Source organism: Schistocerca nitens, chromosome 2 (genome assembly GCF_023898315.1).
Source record: "Schistocerca nitens isolate TAMUIC-IGC-003100 chromosome 2, iqSchNite1.1, whole genome shotgun sequence".
NCBI lineage: Eukaryota > Metazoa > Arthropoda > Insecta > Orthoptera > Acrididae > Schistocerca > Schistocerca nitens.
The window spans coordinates 259,566,260-259,583,449 of record NC_064615.1 but is presented as its reverse complement, the minus strand read 5'-3'; the positions used below and the strand labels follow the sequence as shown (position 1 = coordinate 259,583,449).

General features: G+C 42.4%; 1 protein-coding gene across 1 annotated transcript in view; it reads left to right on the top strand.

The window, feature by feature from the left end:
* The window catches only part of LOC126234968 (uncharacterized), a 77,051-nt gene that overhangs the window by 14,022 nt on the left and 45,839 nt on the right, over positions 1–17,190 (top strand). The window contains exon 3 of the mRNA XM_049943707.1: positions 4,161–4,605. Within this exon, the coding sequence (XP_049799664.1) occupies positions 4,161–4,605 (445 nt within the window). The remainder of the gene's footprint in view (positions 1–4,160; positions 4,606–17,190) is intronic.

Here is a 17,190-nt window from a genome sequence, read left to right as displayed (position 1 = left end):
AACTTTGTAACTATTAGTTTGTGGAAAAATGTACCAAGCACGAGACTTTGAGTTGTTGAACAATAGACTTCAGCGTGTCAGTCATATTTATGGCAAATTAATGAGTTAATTTCTGTCTACGACGGATTCTTCACCACCAGTGTATTTAAGAGATTCTGTGAAGATACTCTTCAACGGAACAGAAGAAGGTGAACAATAGGAAGCTTTTTAATGCAGTTTTAAACTCAACCGCATTATTTACGCGATATTTAACACATGTGGAGACATGTATCTGACTCATTTCTACACTAATGTTCACCCATTGAAGTTTTTCTAGTGGTTGATTTTCGTCCTAGAATTATATTCATGCTTTTCACTTTTTGTTGTTGAGAAAACTGAAATGTTTGTTGTGGCATGACAATCACAGGATACATGTGGTCCTACTCCGCGCAGCAGGTGGAGCCGTATCAGCAGGTAGATACAAGTTAAGTAGAATTAAAAGTGGCAGTATAACAGTAAAAGAGAGCACCATGCCATGAAATATTTAACACATTAATGTAGTTTACAATATAAGACATGACCCGGAGTTTTTCTTGGACCTTAGGTTTTTTATGCCGTCGTATGACGTGATGAATACTGCGAACTGTGACCCAAATGGACTGTAACAATTATACTACGTAAGTCCTGTTTGTATTCGTTCGATTAAACAACCAACGGTCGTTTTATATTGAATTTTTTACCCGTGAAGTGTATAGGGCTAATTGAAAAGTAAGGTAACAAGTACGCTGCGCGAAAATGCTCATTAAACATTATACCCAATACACTATCTAGAGATGCTGAGATCGTCTACAGACTGTCTCGCGTGAATGCAGCGGTGGGCTTCAGTCAACCCTTCGACACGACGTGAGGTAAAGATGCCTCGCTGCCCTAACCTTTGCCTAACGCGCACGTCTGTTCTTCCTTTCTCAAATTCCTGGCACGAGAACCACAACTATTTTTGTGATATTACGCTCCATTCGTAAACTACCATTACTTAGCGATGAAATGCAGCTGGGAACGTTTTTGTTAAAGGCAAAAGTCCTACTGCACTTCGCACTTTGATCACCGTTCCTGTATCCACCAGCGCCTTCATCCTTAATCTTGAAACAGTTTTCCGAAGCGCAACGGCACAGCTGCCTCTTTCTACCGGCGGCGTATCAAAGCTTTGATCGACTCTTCTATCTATATAGGGTGTCCTACATATCTTGACCACCTCAAATAATACTTCGTCTGGCAGTAACATAAAAAATTTATCAGCCATATATTGTTTTACAGTCAGGAGTAGATTAACCATCATACTAGCTGTATTGCAACCTTGTTCATTAGGAAGATATGAACACCAGCATGGCTTTTTTTTTCTTTTTTAACAGCGCCCTAATTTTTTAATCGGTGTAATCGTGAGTGCTCACGTTACTTTACCGATTTAACCATAATCGTAATTCAGTCACATGAAAATCGGTACGCGGCTGAGCCTACGCAGCAGCCAATGCATAGTAAAGAGATATTTTAATGAAAACAAATAACTGCTATTGTGGCAAAAGACTAGGCGTTTAAGAAACATTTCATAACACTTATCTCTTCTACATTAATGAAGATAGAAACTGGGATATATTGTATCTTATGCCTAGAACTGCAAAATGCTTCCAAAGAACCATCCGATTTTACAAGGGTATGTCTTTTTACATGCATGGACGTATAACCAACCCGTAATTTTTGCAATTACTTTTAGGGTCAACGTTTCTTTCACCTTTCGCAAATGAAGAGTGGAAAAGGAAAACGTTCTACGTGCCAGATCTGTCAAGTATCAGGAGAATAAGAAAACGTATATCTGTTTGTACATAACTGATTTATATCCTAAAAGTTGTGTGCTGTAAGGGTGCGGCGTATGAGAACCAAAGGAGTCCTGCTATGAAAAGAAGTAGCAACCCAGACTATCATTCCTCGTTGTCGTGCCGTACGGCTGGCGACAGCTAGGCTGGTATTCCACCTAGACACGTCTTCGGCCTTGAATCACATTCACTGGAGTAGAATTGTTTTCAGTTAGGAGTCTTGATTCGAATTAAGCGAAGAAGCGTCCAGAGTCGCCCCAGGCGGCGCTGGGATACCAGCCTAGCTGTCGAACGCCATAGGCCCGACAACCAAGCGTAACGGAGCGGGGTGCCATTTGTTTTCATAGCAGGACCCCTTTGGTTATCATATGCCGCACTCTATTTAAGAACATTCTAAATACCGTACCGGGGAACTGACTGGTTTTAAGTGCAAATAAGAAACTTTTTACAGGTTGATTCTTGCAAAAAAAAAAAACAAAAAAAAACAACAACAATCAACTGTTAGTAAAGCTATTTACTCACACAAACAGCGCCAGTACCGGTTTGAAACCGACAGGTTCTTCTTCAGACGGTCGCTCATGTTTATATTACATTTGTTGTTGTTTGTATTACTCATTGGATGCATTTTACAGAAACTAATGTGATACAATGTTATTTTATCCGTGCTGGATCTCGTGAACTCCGCGGCCGTCAATGATCGTAGGCGAATGACGCAGCCAGTTACAGATTAGTTGTAGTCCCGGCTGGTGGCATTATTCGCAACAAAAGTTATACAAACTTAAGCAGCCGTCTGGAGATGAACCTGTCGGTATCTAAACCGGTAACAGCGCTAATTGTGCAAATCAACGACATTATTAGCAGTGGCTGGCTGCTGTTTCTTCTTCGCAAGAATCGACTTGTGTTTTGTACACAGCCTTGGTTTCAAAAATTTCAGTTCTCGACAAAATATCTGGCAGGAAGTTCTTGTTCCAAATGCCATTAATACTGAGGCAATATGTTTTACTCGTGATGAAACAAGTAAGAAATACATTATATTTTTGACTAGTAAAACTATACTCAACAAAGCTACTTCTGATATCTTTTAAATTTTGGGACTCCAAAGGCAAGTACAGCTTGACGCAACGAACATGCGCCATCTACTGATGCTTGGTTTGGCACCTGGATCAAATCTAGGGACATGAAACAGAATACTGACAACACAATAGAACTGAATACGCGTTTAGTAGAAAATTGGCGTTTACAACGTTTTCAGTTTCCATTCAGTTTGCACTCAACAGGTCACGTGATAGACATCCAGACTCTAGTTAAACTCATCCCGTACTTTTGCGAGCATATCTGGAGTTACTGCATTCACTACTCTTTCTATGCGATGGTGGAGTTAACGCAAAAGTCGTTGGAATAGAAGGCATATAGATGGGGTCTTTCATAATATTCCCGTTTCATCCAAGAGAAACACATAACCTGAGAGCAGGAGTATTTGGATGTCAAATGCCAAACTTACATTGTAGGAGGTGACGAAAATCACACCGCACAGTAGTAGCTAAATTGTACCTGTCGAAACGGAGAACACAAAACCCGTTTTGTTGCTGAATTGTTCCCATGTCGGTATGACGAACATTGGGTAATGAACGAATGGCGGCGAGAGCTAACTATTTCAGGGAGACGGTCCAAGTAACTACATGGACGGCAAACTTACAACTGGCACCAATGAAAACTTCAAGTTTCGAAGCATAAGTTAAAAATCACCCCAGTTTTCTATCTTCATTGATGTAGAAGATGTAGTCTTGTGAAATTCGATGAATCCTTTTCAATCCTGGTCTATCATCATTCAGAAAATTTCTCTGCCCCCTCCTGTCCCTTCTTTTCCCTCCTCTCAGACCTCCCCTCCCTCGGCAGCTCTCTCCCAACAGGTTTTACTCTTCATGGTGCGTGCTCCATCTCGTGCAGTGGTTTTTAAGTGTCGTCTTTTTGGAGTGTTTTAATTCTGTGGCTGACTTTTAACTCGTGCGTGTGACTTTAGTGTTTTTTACGTGCTACGCAAATTGCCAAATCGCCGACTGTGTTTTTGTACTTTATGTAGACTTTTTTTTAACTGTGTCACAATAAACGTCTATGTGTACATGTGTATTTCAACCCCCACTGTCTCTTCTCATTATCGCCCTTTATATGTATCATTTTCATCTTTTTATTAAATGTATCATTCGGCTGAAGAGCGGCAGATTGTGCCGCTGCCAGCCCTCCCTTGCCCAAGTGGGGCAGGGGAATGAAATCAAACTTTAAAAAAAATTAAAAAAGTACGTCGTCCTCTGGCAGACAGATGGGCGAGGCGTACGAGCGGCGCCGCCGCCTGGCTCCGTGGCTGACGCTGCTGCTGGTGGGCTACGTGACGACCACCTTCTTCCTGTGGGCGGCCCTCCCGCTCGTCCTACGAGGCTCTTCCGCCCAGCGGCTGCTGCCCTTCAGCCAGATCCGCGGGCTCGACGCCGCCCCTCTGCCGCTCTACGAGCTCGCCTACGGCGTCGAGTTCGCTTCCACCTTCTACTGGATCTACATCAGTGTCGGCCTCGACTGCTTCTTCGCCAGCATCATGACGCACGTCACGGCCCAGTTCCGACTGCTCAACTGGCGTCTGTCTAGCCTGGGGAGCGACCACCAGAGCGACGGCCGTCCCGAAATCACTGACGGGCCCGTAACCTCGTGCGAAGTGTACCAGCCGCCAAAGACGGCCGCTACAGACCGTGTAGGGTACACGACACTGGTAAACTGTATCCGCACTCATCAACAGATTTTAAAGTAAGTACTCACAACATTCACTAGGCCGGCCGCAGAGGCCGAGCGGTTCTAGGCGCTGCAGTCCGGAACCACGGGACCGCTACGGTCGCAGGTTCGAATCCTGCCTCGGGCATGGATGTGTGTGATGTCCTTAGGTTAGTTAGGTTTAAGTAGTTCTGAGTTCTAGGGGACTGATGACCTTCGCTGTTAAGTCCCATAGTGCTCAGAGCCATTTGAACCATTTGAACATTCACTGGTATGACTGTTGCTGGTGTTGTGGTCTTCAGTCCTGAGACTGGTTTGATGCAGCTCTCCATGCTACTCTATCCTGTGCAAGCTTCTTCATCTCCCAGTACCTACTGCAACCTACATCCTTCTGAATCTGTTTAGAGTATTCATTTCTTGGTCTACCTCTACGATTTTTATCCTCCACGCTGCCCTCCAATACTAAATTGGTGATCCGTTGATGCCTCAGAACATGTCCTACCAACCGAACCCTTCTTCTAGTCAAGTTGTGCCACAAACTTCTCTTCTCCTCAATTCTATTCAATACCTCCTGATTAGTTATGTGATCTACCCATCTAATCTTCAGCATTCTTCTGTAGCACCACATTTCGAAAGCTTCTATTCTCTTCTTGTCTAAACTATTTATCGTCCATGTTTCACTTCCATACATGGCTACACTCCAAACAAATACTTTCAGAAACGACTTCCTGACACTTTAATCTATACCTCGATGTTAACAAATTTCTCTTCTTCAGAAACGCTTTCCTTGCCATTTCCAGCCTACATTTTATATCCTCTCTACTTCGACCATCATCAGTTATTTTGCTCCCCAAATAGCAAAACTCATTTACTATTCTAAGTGTCTCATTTGCTAATCTAGATCCCTCAGCATCACCCGACTTAATAGACTACATTCCGTTATCCTCGTTTTGATATTGGTGATGTTCATCTTATATCCTCCTTTCAAGACACTATCCATTCCGTTCAACTGCTCTCCCAATTCCTTTGCTGTATCTGATAGAATTACAGTGTCATCGGCAAACCTCAAAGTTTTTATTTCTTCTGCATGGATTTTAATTCTTACTCCAAATTTTTCTTTTGTTTCCTTCACTGCTTGCTCAAAATACAGATTGAATAACATCAGGGAGAGGCTACAACCCTGTCTCACTCCCTTTCCAATCACTGCTTCCCTTTCATGTCCCTCTGCTCTTATAACTGCCATCTGGTTTCTGTACAAATTGTAAATAGCCTTTCGCTCCCTGCATTTTACCCCTGCCACCATTAGAATTTGAAAGAGAGTACTCCAGTCAACATTGTCAAAAGATTTCTCTACGTCTACAAATACTAGAAACGTAGGTTTGCCTTTCCTTTATCTAGCTTCTAAGATAAGTCGTAGGGTGAGTGTTGTGAGTGTTGCCTCACGTGTTCCAATATTTCTACGGAATGCAAACTGATCTTCCCCGAGGTCGGCTTCTACTAGTTTTTCCATTCGTCTGTAAAGAATTTGCGTTAGTAATTTGTATCCGTGACTTATTAAACTGATAGTTCGGTAATTTTCGCATCTGTCAACACCTGCTTTCTTTGGGATTGCAATTATTATATTCTTCTTGAAGTCTGAGGGCATTTCGCCTGTTTTATACATCTTGCTCACCAGATGGTAGAGTTTTGTCAGGATAGCCGATTAAAACAGGGCCGGCCACGGCGTGCCAAACTTCACGCGTGCAACGTATCCGGGCCACGGGCGGGCCAAACCACGGCAAGTCACTCGGCTTTGCTCGGTCCCTCCCGAAAGTACCCGGCTGAGCGCGACATTTGGCTTAGCATTGCGGTGTGACATTTTTCGGTCTGCACAACTCTCTTCACATCGGTAGAATCGTGATGTCAGCGCTGTTTACCCTTCGCTGTTTGTTCTTGATATGAAGCACGTTCGCAGGTCCAGTGGCTGTCTGCACAAAAAGGGGCAGTTTATCGATCTATCGTCACCAGGCTTTTAAAATGAATGGGAATGACGCAAGAGAGAGATGAGTATTTTCGATATTCAGGGTGTTTCCGTAAGAGCGTCCAAAAATTTGTCAGGACACAGAGGATGCTTTACTGAACAATTTGAGACATGGAACCTGGGGTCGAATAAGCCAGCTTAAGGAGGTAATAGGAATAAAATCACAGTATTGAGTACCTTTTTACACTAGTTAACTGCAAATACCATCATTGACAAAATGAACGTACCATTTGTACTGTATCCTCCAAAATGTGCTGAAACCGACGACCACAAACCTCAATGCAAGTATTACAGTGGCGAACGCGATTCTGACGAACCTTGACAAATATTCACGGTGTGTTTTGAATCACGTCACAGGCAGCTACAATTCTGGCAGTTAATTTCGTCTCTGTATCCACTGGGGTCTCATACACAAGTGATTTTAGATATTCCCACAGGAAATACTCAAGGGGATTCAGGTCACGCGACATTGCAGGTCCCCTCCCCTTCCTATGCAGCGACCAGGAAATACTGTACCGGTAACGCTCCATCGTATTGCACTGTACGTCTCGGAACAGCACTGAGTAATGAATGGGTCTGCCGTTGACTCATGGCACGTTCTGTGATGGGACAATGTAAATACGATACAACAGAGCCACCTTATGGACAAGTAAAGTAAACAAATCTTGCATCATGACTTCTTGGTAATCAGGTTAGTCTTACTTGTTCCCTTACAGGAAATAAAGAATGTACATGTAAACAAACAGCACATTAGGTGTAAACTTGCACTCATGTTAGTTGTAAATACGCTGGAAAACAATAATGCTAGACAAAGCGGTAGACATGTTTACATCCGCATCTCCTCAGGCTGTCTTCTCCGAGGCTAGGTTCCCTGCCTCAAATTGTTCAGTGGTAGCATTCTATATGCCCTGTCACATTTTGGACGCTCTTACGTAAACACCCTCTATATTAGGCACTCATAAGCGAGGAGTACTCCAAATTTGCTATGCAGTGACGTTACAGTACCGTGAAGAAAGAATTTAAAGATTTAGATGGTCATGAAACAGCAAAATGTTATAGCGATTGACAGATGGGATTTATTGTTCTGTACATCAAAAGCACTTTGTCCTGAATTTGCAGGCATGGAGCACAGAAGGAAATTGGTGGCACGAATAGTAAAATTTCTCAGTAATATACTCTTTGCAGGACATCCACAATTGTTGCTAAATTTTTTCATGATGATTAAATCCTCTCCAGTTTCACCTGACCAATCCTTTATTTGGATAAAATCGTGCACACGACCTCGGTGTCAGGACGTAAATCTCATTTTCAGGCACTTGATTGATGTTGTAACCGACAATTTGAAAGTTTTTACAACACAACTTTTATTTTCGTGAGTCTACACGGAAATAACTGAATAACAACGAAAAGTCACAATAACAAAGCCAGTAAGAATTTCCTACTAGAGGCAACGAAAGATAACTTCTAAGTTTACCACAAGAGTCCGTGGTGACACACATACACTTAATTCCAAGTCCTATTCCGGTAGCGAAGACGTAGTCTTCCGTGGAGACGTCCTTGAGGTCGGTATTCGGCGTGAACTGACGTCCGGTGTTGGGTCTACCCTTTGAGTAGTATTGGCCAGCCAGTCAGATGTTGGTGTAGTAATACTTCCTGCAGGCCATCTCGAACTCCCTCTGCAGCAAGTAGTACGCTGAATGTCTGTTTCGAAAACAGCCGATGTTAACCATTGCCTACGCCCTGACCATAGGCAATCTCAGTGCCGTGTGGTTTTAGATGTGTTGCCGGCCCGCAGGGGCTACCTTGGCGACGACGCAACAATTGCGTACTAGAAAATCTGTTTTACGTGACTGGTACTACTTTCCCGTACGTAACCAAGCATCTGAAGATGGGATATACATCCTGAAATCCGAGTCATGTGTATAATTTTATTCAAATAAAGGATTAGTCAAGTACAACTGGTGCCCATTTATTCATTATGAAAAATTTGTGAAGTCACACACAGGGTGTCAGCTACAACATTTTTCAGTGGAATTGAACGGAGAATATGGAGACTTTATACAGTCTATTACTGCAAAGTACGTTAGTTAACTCAAGGGGAATGTCGGGATAGCTTTTTCGATTTAAAACGCGGTATTATGGAATTTATGAAGCGAATAGGAGTGCATGAACGAAAGTTAGAACATCTGGAATGGGTTGCAGACCTTGCATTTTAAGTGGAATTGACTACACACTCCGCCTCGTGATGACTGGGTGTTGTGTGGTGTCCTTAGGTTAGTTAGGTTGAAGTAGTTCTAAGTTCTAGGGGACTGATGACCATAGATGTTAAGTCCCATAGTGCTCAGAGCCATTTGAACCATTTGACTACACACTCCCCACAGCAAGACACTGCATGGTGTTCTACATTGCTTTCCTCAGATATAGTTTCACGTCTCCATGATGAGGTAGCAAAAGTGTTACAATATCTCGACCAACACATGTGCGTGAAAGATTTTTTTTTTCGATTTCGAAACTAAGTCGCGATTACGTGGCAACCTGAATGATAAAATCTGTTAAATTCTCTGTGTCTGTCCGTATGTCGACAGTTTGTACCAGACAAAAAGTACATCATTGCTCCAAAAATAATTCAATAATACAGAAGATTTGTTTTGTTTTTGATTTATGTTCTCGAGAAATTTGAAATATAAAACCAAGCTGTAGATAGTCCAGCTGCATTGCCATTTAAATGGGGCACATTCGCAGCTTCCCCGTCCTCATGCTGAGGCAGCGTGGCGTGGTGGTGGGGGAAGCGAGCCAGCTGGCTGAGCGCTGTGGCCATAGTTCCAAGGCACGGCCCACAAGCCGAATTCTTCGCCACCCCTGGATTAAAATTACTTAATTGACAGTTCACGCGTTGCAGTTGGTTTCCTCCAATCAGGGTGTTCAACGTCACGCACGGACCGTTCGCCGTAGCCAAACTGTCACCGCAACTGATCAGTCCACTTAAAATTCTTTGTCCATCATTATTTTTTGGTTTGTTTGGCTCCCGAAGTCTGCCACTTTTATTTCGTATTTCATCACACATGATAACCACACCTAAACAACAAACACACACAATCATGTCAATGAAATACACACTATTCGTACACAGCACTAACCAAACACTACTGGGTATTTCCGCCCAAGACGCTATTCAGCATCACATATACAGCCATTATAATCACAAATATCGGCTTACGTTAAATAAGCTTCACTCGACATTGCGTGAAGCCAATTTTTTGAAGGCTGCAATTCATCGTTGCAACTGGATGACGAGAGTCATATATATAAAAAGAAAATGCATGAAGTGGCGTAGCGCATGGATAGCGTATAAATCTCACATGTAAAAGGTTGTGGGTATCAATCACATCAAATATCACGAACTTTTTTTACGTTTAATCTGTTCAAAAGACTATTATTTTTATTCGATTAATTGGTTTAAGTGTATTTTTTTATTTCTAATATTCTGCCGTGTCATTTTCATCAGGATATTCACTTTTTTATTTGCTCTTATTTTTTCTTCCTATCATTCTTTCTCTGTTTGCAATCTGATTGCGTCATCCTAAACTGAAATCAAGCGCCAGCCAGGACTGCTCATCGGTTGGTAATGCGGCAGCTCGTGTAGCCAGTTGAGGATGGTTTCAGGTAACCAATGACTGCGACAAATTACGGTTTGTCTTTACCGCTGAAAGTGAAATTTTTTGCCTTGTGTTTTCTCGTAGAGATAGCTTTAATCGCCCTGAGCAAAGCAGAAGTGATTTTAGTTCTGCCGCAATTGCTGACCGCCATTTTCTTGGACACATTGCATATCACGAGGTCACTTTAGAAAAAGAGTTTAAATTTCGGGCTACAATAGTGACTTAAAAACAACTGTCGATAGAGCATCTCGCATTTTCGTCACACCTCGAGGGGGCCGCTTCCAACAATGCTCCACGTTATACGTTAACAGCATTTGTGAAGTGACCCGCGCCGGCGTGGGTGGCCGAGCGGTTCTAGGCGCTACAGTCTGGAACCGCGCGACCGCTACGATCGCAGGTTCGTATCCTGCCTCGGGCATGGATGTGTGTGATGTCCTTGGGTTAGTTAGGTTTAAGTAGTTCTAAGTTCTAGGGGACTGATGACCTCAGAAGTTAAGTCCCATAGTGCTCAGAGCCATTTGAACCATTTAAAAACTGGGCCGCATTACTGATGGTTACACGATTCGCATAGGCACTGTGTAGATCAGCTGAAGTCAGCTACTAACGTGTGTACACTGAGGTGACAAAAGTCATGGGACACCTCATAATATCGCGTCGGACCACCTTTTGCACAGCACAGCACAGCAGCTCGACCTGACATGGATTCAACTAGTCGCTGGAAGTCCTTTTACAGATACGTGATAAGCGGTACTACCGCCATCTGTATATGTGCATATCGTTATCCCACGACTTTTGTCACCCCAGTGTAAGCTCAGCCGACAAAAAATGAGTCACCCCTGGCGTAATCATTAATACCATAATTTAACACCGTGTACTTCCGTCCCTGGACTTCATAGACGCCTGCACTCGTTTAGGAAGTGAGTCCACGAGCTTGTACAGGTAGCCGCACACGGATAAAGCCACTCACTCAGTATCTGATTGCGCAGTTTCACCATATTGCGGGAATGCTGACGTTGGCATTTTACCCGCTGTTCCAATATGTCCCACAGATTTTCTGTGGGGGTCGAGGCAGATGATTTTGCAAGCCAGTCGAGATGTAATAGGGTGGGGAAGTGTTCAGACAACCAATTACATACGCTTACAGCCCTATCAATTTTATGAATGCGTGATGTCTGTTTTTTCGGAAGTATCCGGAGGGACAGACACCATGCATACATACAGTTCGTACGCCTAGCTGGGCAGTGGATCCACCTTCTTTAGTGCCCATGCACGAGTACGTCCCATCTCCTGTGGGAATCTCAGAGTAGTGAACATGAAGTCAATGGACACTGACTGCGGATGGGTTGAGCTCCGTTGAAGCGTGCCGATGTAGTCCGTGCAGTTGCGATAACCTTGTGTCGTAGATGGTTCAGAGGTTAACGCACCTGCCTAGTAAGCAGGAGATCCCGGGTTCGAATCCCGATTCGATACACGTTTTCAGTCGTCGCCGCTGATTCTGCGTAATGTCCCACCACAGCTGACAGCAGTGATCCCCTTCAATTTACACCGATGACTTTCTCTGTCTTCGTCTTTATGTGCCTGTTTGAGCATTGGCCTCCTGCTGCGTGACTGACTCAAAATGTCCATTACATGCAGTTCCCGCCGCAATGTTCTCTTGCTAACAGATGGGGATGGACCTTCATTCACTGCCCGCAGCAATTCATATTGGGTTTGGAAGCAATTGTGATTCACAATATGTGAAACGCTTCTCCGGCACCTTTCAGTTAGGAGCTTTCTCCGACCGCAGTTCTAACGCAGTGTTTCGTAGCCACGCGTTTTATACCAGTGCTTGAAATCACGTTGAACAGTCCGCCGCGAAACACCAACAAATCCAGCAACTTCACACACCGTATGGCCACGGGCACGGCCAAACACGAGTGCCCCTTTCTCCCATTCTGTCACGTCTCCTTACAATTTCCCCATGTTTCCATGTAATGTTCTCTTGAAACATAAATGCTTCACTGATCGCTACTGCCTTATACTCACGCAGAGGCAGTGCTAGCACGTTTGAGCACGTGACTCGACTGCTGCGCCGTCTGTAAAGGCATAGAGGTTGATCTGTGTTGGTTGGTTGTTTCGGGGGAGCTGACCAAACAGCGAGGTCATCGATGAAATCGGGTTACGGAAGGATGGAGAAGAAAGTCGGCCGTGTTCTTTCAAAGGAACCATTCGGCATTTGCCTGAAGCGATTTAGGAAAATCACGGAAAACCTAAATCAGGATGGCTGGACGCGGGTTTGAACCGTCGTCCTCCCAAATGCAAGTCCAGTAAGCTAACCATTGCCCCACCTGGCTCGGTGATTGATCTGTGTGAGCTCACTGGGGTACAAACTTTTTGTCTGATGAGCTCATGTTAGATGAAAAGTATGAAGTCTCAAAACGCGCTCCTACATACTTTACTTCATGATTTTTTTAAATCGTCATTTGATGTCGCTAACCTAAAGTAAAAATAATTAGGAAGCTAATGCAAGTCCAGTGTGGTAACCATTGCGCCACCTGGCTCGGTGATTGATCTGTGTGAGCTCACTGGGGTACAAACTTTTTGTCTGATGAGCTCATGTTAGATGAAAAGTAGGAAGTCTCAAAACGCGCTCCTACATACTTTACTTCATGATTTTTTTAAATCGTCATTTGATGTCGCTAACCTAAAGTAAAAATAATTAGGAAGCTAATGCAAGTCCAGTGTGGTAACCATTGCGCCACCTGGCTCGGTGATTGATCTGTGTGAGCTCACTGGGGTACAAACTTTTTGTCTGATGAGCTCATGTTAGATGAAAAGTATGAAGTCTCAAAACGCGCTCCTACATACTTTACTTCATGATTTTTTTAAATCGTCATTTGATGTCGCTAACCTAAAGTAAAAATAATTAGGAAGCTAATGCAAGTCCAGTGTGGTAACCATTGCGCCACCTGGCTCGGTGATTGATCTGTGTGAGCTCACTGGGGTACAAACTTTTTGTCTGATGAGCTCATGTTAGATGAAAAGTATGAAGTCTCAAAACGCGCTCCTACATACTTTACTTCATGATTTTTTTAAATCGTCATTTGATGTCGCTAACCTAAAGTAAAAATAATTAGGAAGCTAATGCAAGTCCAGTGTGGTAACCATTGCGCCACCTGGCTCGGTGATTGATCTGTGTGAGCTCACTGGGGTACAAACTTTTTGTCTGATGAGCTCATGTTAGATGAAAAGTAGGAAGTCTCAAAACGCGCTCCTACATACTTTACTTCATGATTTTTTTAAATCGTCATTTGATGTCGCTAACCTAAAGTAAAAATAATTAGGAAGCTAATGCAAGTCCAGTGTGGTAACCATTGCGCCACCTGGCTCGGTGATTGATCTGTGTGAGCTCACTGGGGTACAAACTTTTTGTCTGATGAGCTCATGTTAGATGAAAAGTAGGAAGTCTCAAAACGCGCTCCTACATACTTTACTTCATGATTTTTTTAAATCGTCATTTGATGTCGCTAACCTAAAGTAAAATAATTAGGAAGCTAATGCAAGTCCAGTGTGGTAACCATTGCGCCACCTGGCTCGGTGATTGATCTGTGTGAGCTCACTGGGGTACAAACTTTTTGTCTGATGAGCTCATGTTAGATGAAAAGTAGGAAGTCTCAAAACGCGCTCCTACATACTTTACTTCATGATTTTTTTAAATCGTCATTTGATGTCGCTAACCTAAAGTAAAATAATTAGGAAGCTAATGCAAGTCCAGTGTGGTAACCATTGCGCCACCTGGCTCGGTGATTGATCTGTGTGAGCTCACTGGGGTACAAACTTTTTGTCTGATGAGCTCATGTTAGATGAAAAGTAGGAAGTCTCAAAACGCGCTCCTACATACTTTACTTCATGATTTTTTTAAATCGTCATTTGATGTCGCTAACCTAAAGTAAAATAATTAGGAAGCTAATGCAAGTCCAGTGTGGTAACCATTGCGCCACCTGGCTCGGTGATTGATCTGTGTGAGCTCACTGGGGTACAAACTTTTTGTCTGATGAACTCATGTTAGATGAAAAGTAGGAAGTCTCAAAACGCGCTCCTACATACTTTACTTCATGATTTTTTTAAATCGTCATTTGATGTCGCTAACCTAAAGTAAAAATAATTAGGAAGCTAATGCAAGTCCAGTGTGGTAACCATTGCGCCACCTGGCTCGGTGATTGATCTGTGTGAGCTCACTGGGGTACAAACTTTTTGTCTGATGAGCTCATGTTAGATGAAAAGTAGGAAGTCTCAAAACGCGCTCCTACATACTTTACTTCATGATTTTTTTAAATCGTCATTTGATGTCGCTAACCTAAAGTAAAATAATTAGGAAGCTAATGCAAGTCCAGTGTGGTAACCATTGCGCCACCTGGCTCGGTGATTGATCTGTGTGAGCTCACTGGGGTACAAACTTTTTGTCTGATGAGCTCATGTTAGATGAAAAGTAGGAAGTCTCAAAACGCGCTCCTACATACTTTACTTCATGATTTTTTTAAATCGTCATTTGATGTCGCTAACCTAAAGTAAAAATAATTAGGAAGCTAATGCAAGTCCAGTGTGGTAACCATTGCGCCACCTGGCTCGGTGATTGATCTGTGTGAGCTCACTGGGGTACAAACTTTTTGTCTGATGAGCTCATGTTAGATGAAAAGTAGGAAGTCTCAAAACGCGCTCCTACATACTTTACTTCATGTTTTTTTTTAAATCGTCATTTGATGTCGCTAACCTAAAGTAAAAATAATTGGGAAGCTAATGACAGTGCAGTAAAAGTATTGGTATTTTGGGTTTGAGAAATCTTGAACTAAGAAATTGGTTGTAATAGTTGCTCTTAAGTACAAAACTTTTGGAATTCTTTTCATTATGGTAGAACCAGTGTTTTGGCACTTTTCAGAACAACTGTTTCTTTCTTATTTGCATTCTGTTGTCGCAGTTCGTGTGATTCTATTAACAATGCTAATCATAATATTTGTGTTATCACAAAGTCGACGCTGAATGCTTCGCTTTCATGCATACGTGATTTCTTTACAGTTTTGTGCGCCATCTCCAGGAGGCAATGAGTGCAGTCGTGCTAATACAGTTCGCATCGAGTGTGACCGTGGCGTGTATGACTTTGTGCATATCTACTTTCGTAAGTGCGAGTTTATATTAATGCATTTATTAATATTGTTCAGAACTCTGAAGCATTGTGTTTCTATGAGTATATCTCGGGGGGGGGGAGGGAGGGAGGGAGGGAAATGTTTATGATAGAGAGCGAGCATGTAAGTCTATCTGCCAGCAGTAGCAGACTGAATTCTCCCGGATGGAACACAAGATAGCGTAATATGTTAACGTAGAATGTCGTCTCACACACCAAACACTATTGTTCTATCAATTCTTGAGTACTGTTCGTCGGTATGGGATATCTACCAGGCTGGATACAGAGGATGTAAAGAATAGCAATGCGTCATGTCATGGGCTTTCTCTCAGATTTCCGAAATTGCTGAAACATTTCTTATGTATTCAATCTATTTTCAGAGGCGTGCACAAACATACATAAATACTTGTTCCATAGATCATGAATACGACATTTCGTAATGATGTGCAACGTGTCACTTTAACACAGTTTTTCTTTACATAAAATAATTTTTTTTAAAGTTACAACTTTCTATCCAAAACTTCACCTGTTCAGTAGAAGGAGTTGTCATTCCGAAATCCTTTTAATTTGTTTTTAAATGTTTTTAGCTATCTGTCACAACTTTAATGTTATTTGACAAGTGACCAAAGATTTTAGTGGCAGCATAATTCACCCTTTTCTCTGCCAAAGTCAGATTTAACCCAGAATAGTGAAGATCATCCTTTCTTCTAGTATTGTAGCTATGCATTTCGCTGTTACTTTTGAATTGGGATAGGTTATTAACAACAGATTTCATAAGTGAATATATTATTGCGAAGGTACTGTGAATATCCCGAGTTCCTTAAATAAATTGTTTCCCCTTAACGAACCCAGATCTAGCTATTGTAATTTCTATATTCTGTACTGCTTTCATTTTAGGTTTGTAATCGGTCGACTGGAATGTTGTGTACGGAGCATCGAGTTTCTTATTCCGCTCTTTTCAAGTCATTGTAATATGTTTTGTGTGTCTAAATTTAATTTAAGATTGGTTTTACGGTTCTCTCGATTGTTGGTAATTTTTTCAGAACCCGGACACAGGCAGCGCAATGAAGGCTGCTGCCTACTTGCCAATACCCGCCATTCAGGTCTACCTCTATTGCTGGTTCGCCCACGACATCATGGAACAGGTATCTCACAGTGATTTGTTTTCTCTTACAGTGTGTCTGCTTACGCACAACCGCAAACAGTACTCACACACAAAGCGAACTGGTTATGATTTATATAACACGCAATTAAGAAATATTGCAAATTACACTTCGTGTAGTATCTTTACACACATGCGGATCACAACACAAAATGTGTCTGTATTTGTAAAATACTAGCTTAGCGTCCGCTGCTTTGCTCGAGTAGGCCGTATGGTCTGCACAGATATTTTTGTTTTTCTTTAATCGAATATATATGCTGTTCCAAACTTTTAACGCTAATTAAGGCCTTAGAAGCATGGTCGTTTCCGAATGTACTTCTGAACAAAATGCGATTGCGGTAGCTGGGATCCAAAGTTTTCCTTAATCAGGCCTTTTGCGTTCTTGCGGTGATATTTCCGTAGAAACTTTCATCACCTAATACGTATGTTTAACCAAGAAGTGAAATACCAACTTCCACAGAATTAACTTAAAAAAATTTTTAATATAAGGAAACAGTCTCTTAAAAATACATATTTCTAACCGAGAAGTGAAATACCAACTTTCATAGAATTAGCTTCAAATATTTTTTAATATAATGAAACAGTCTCTT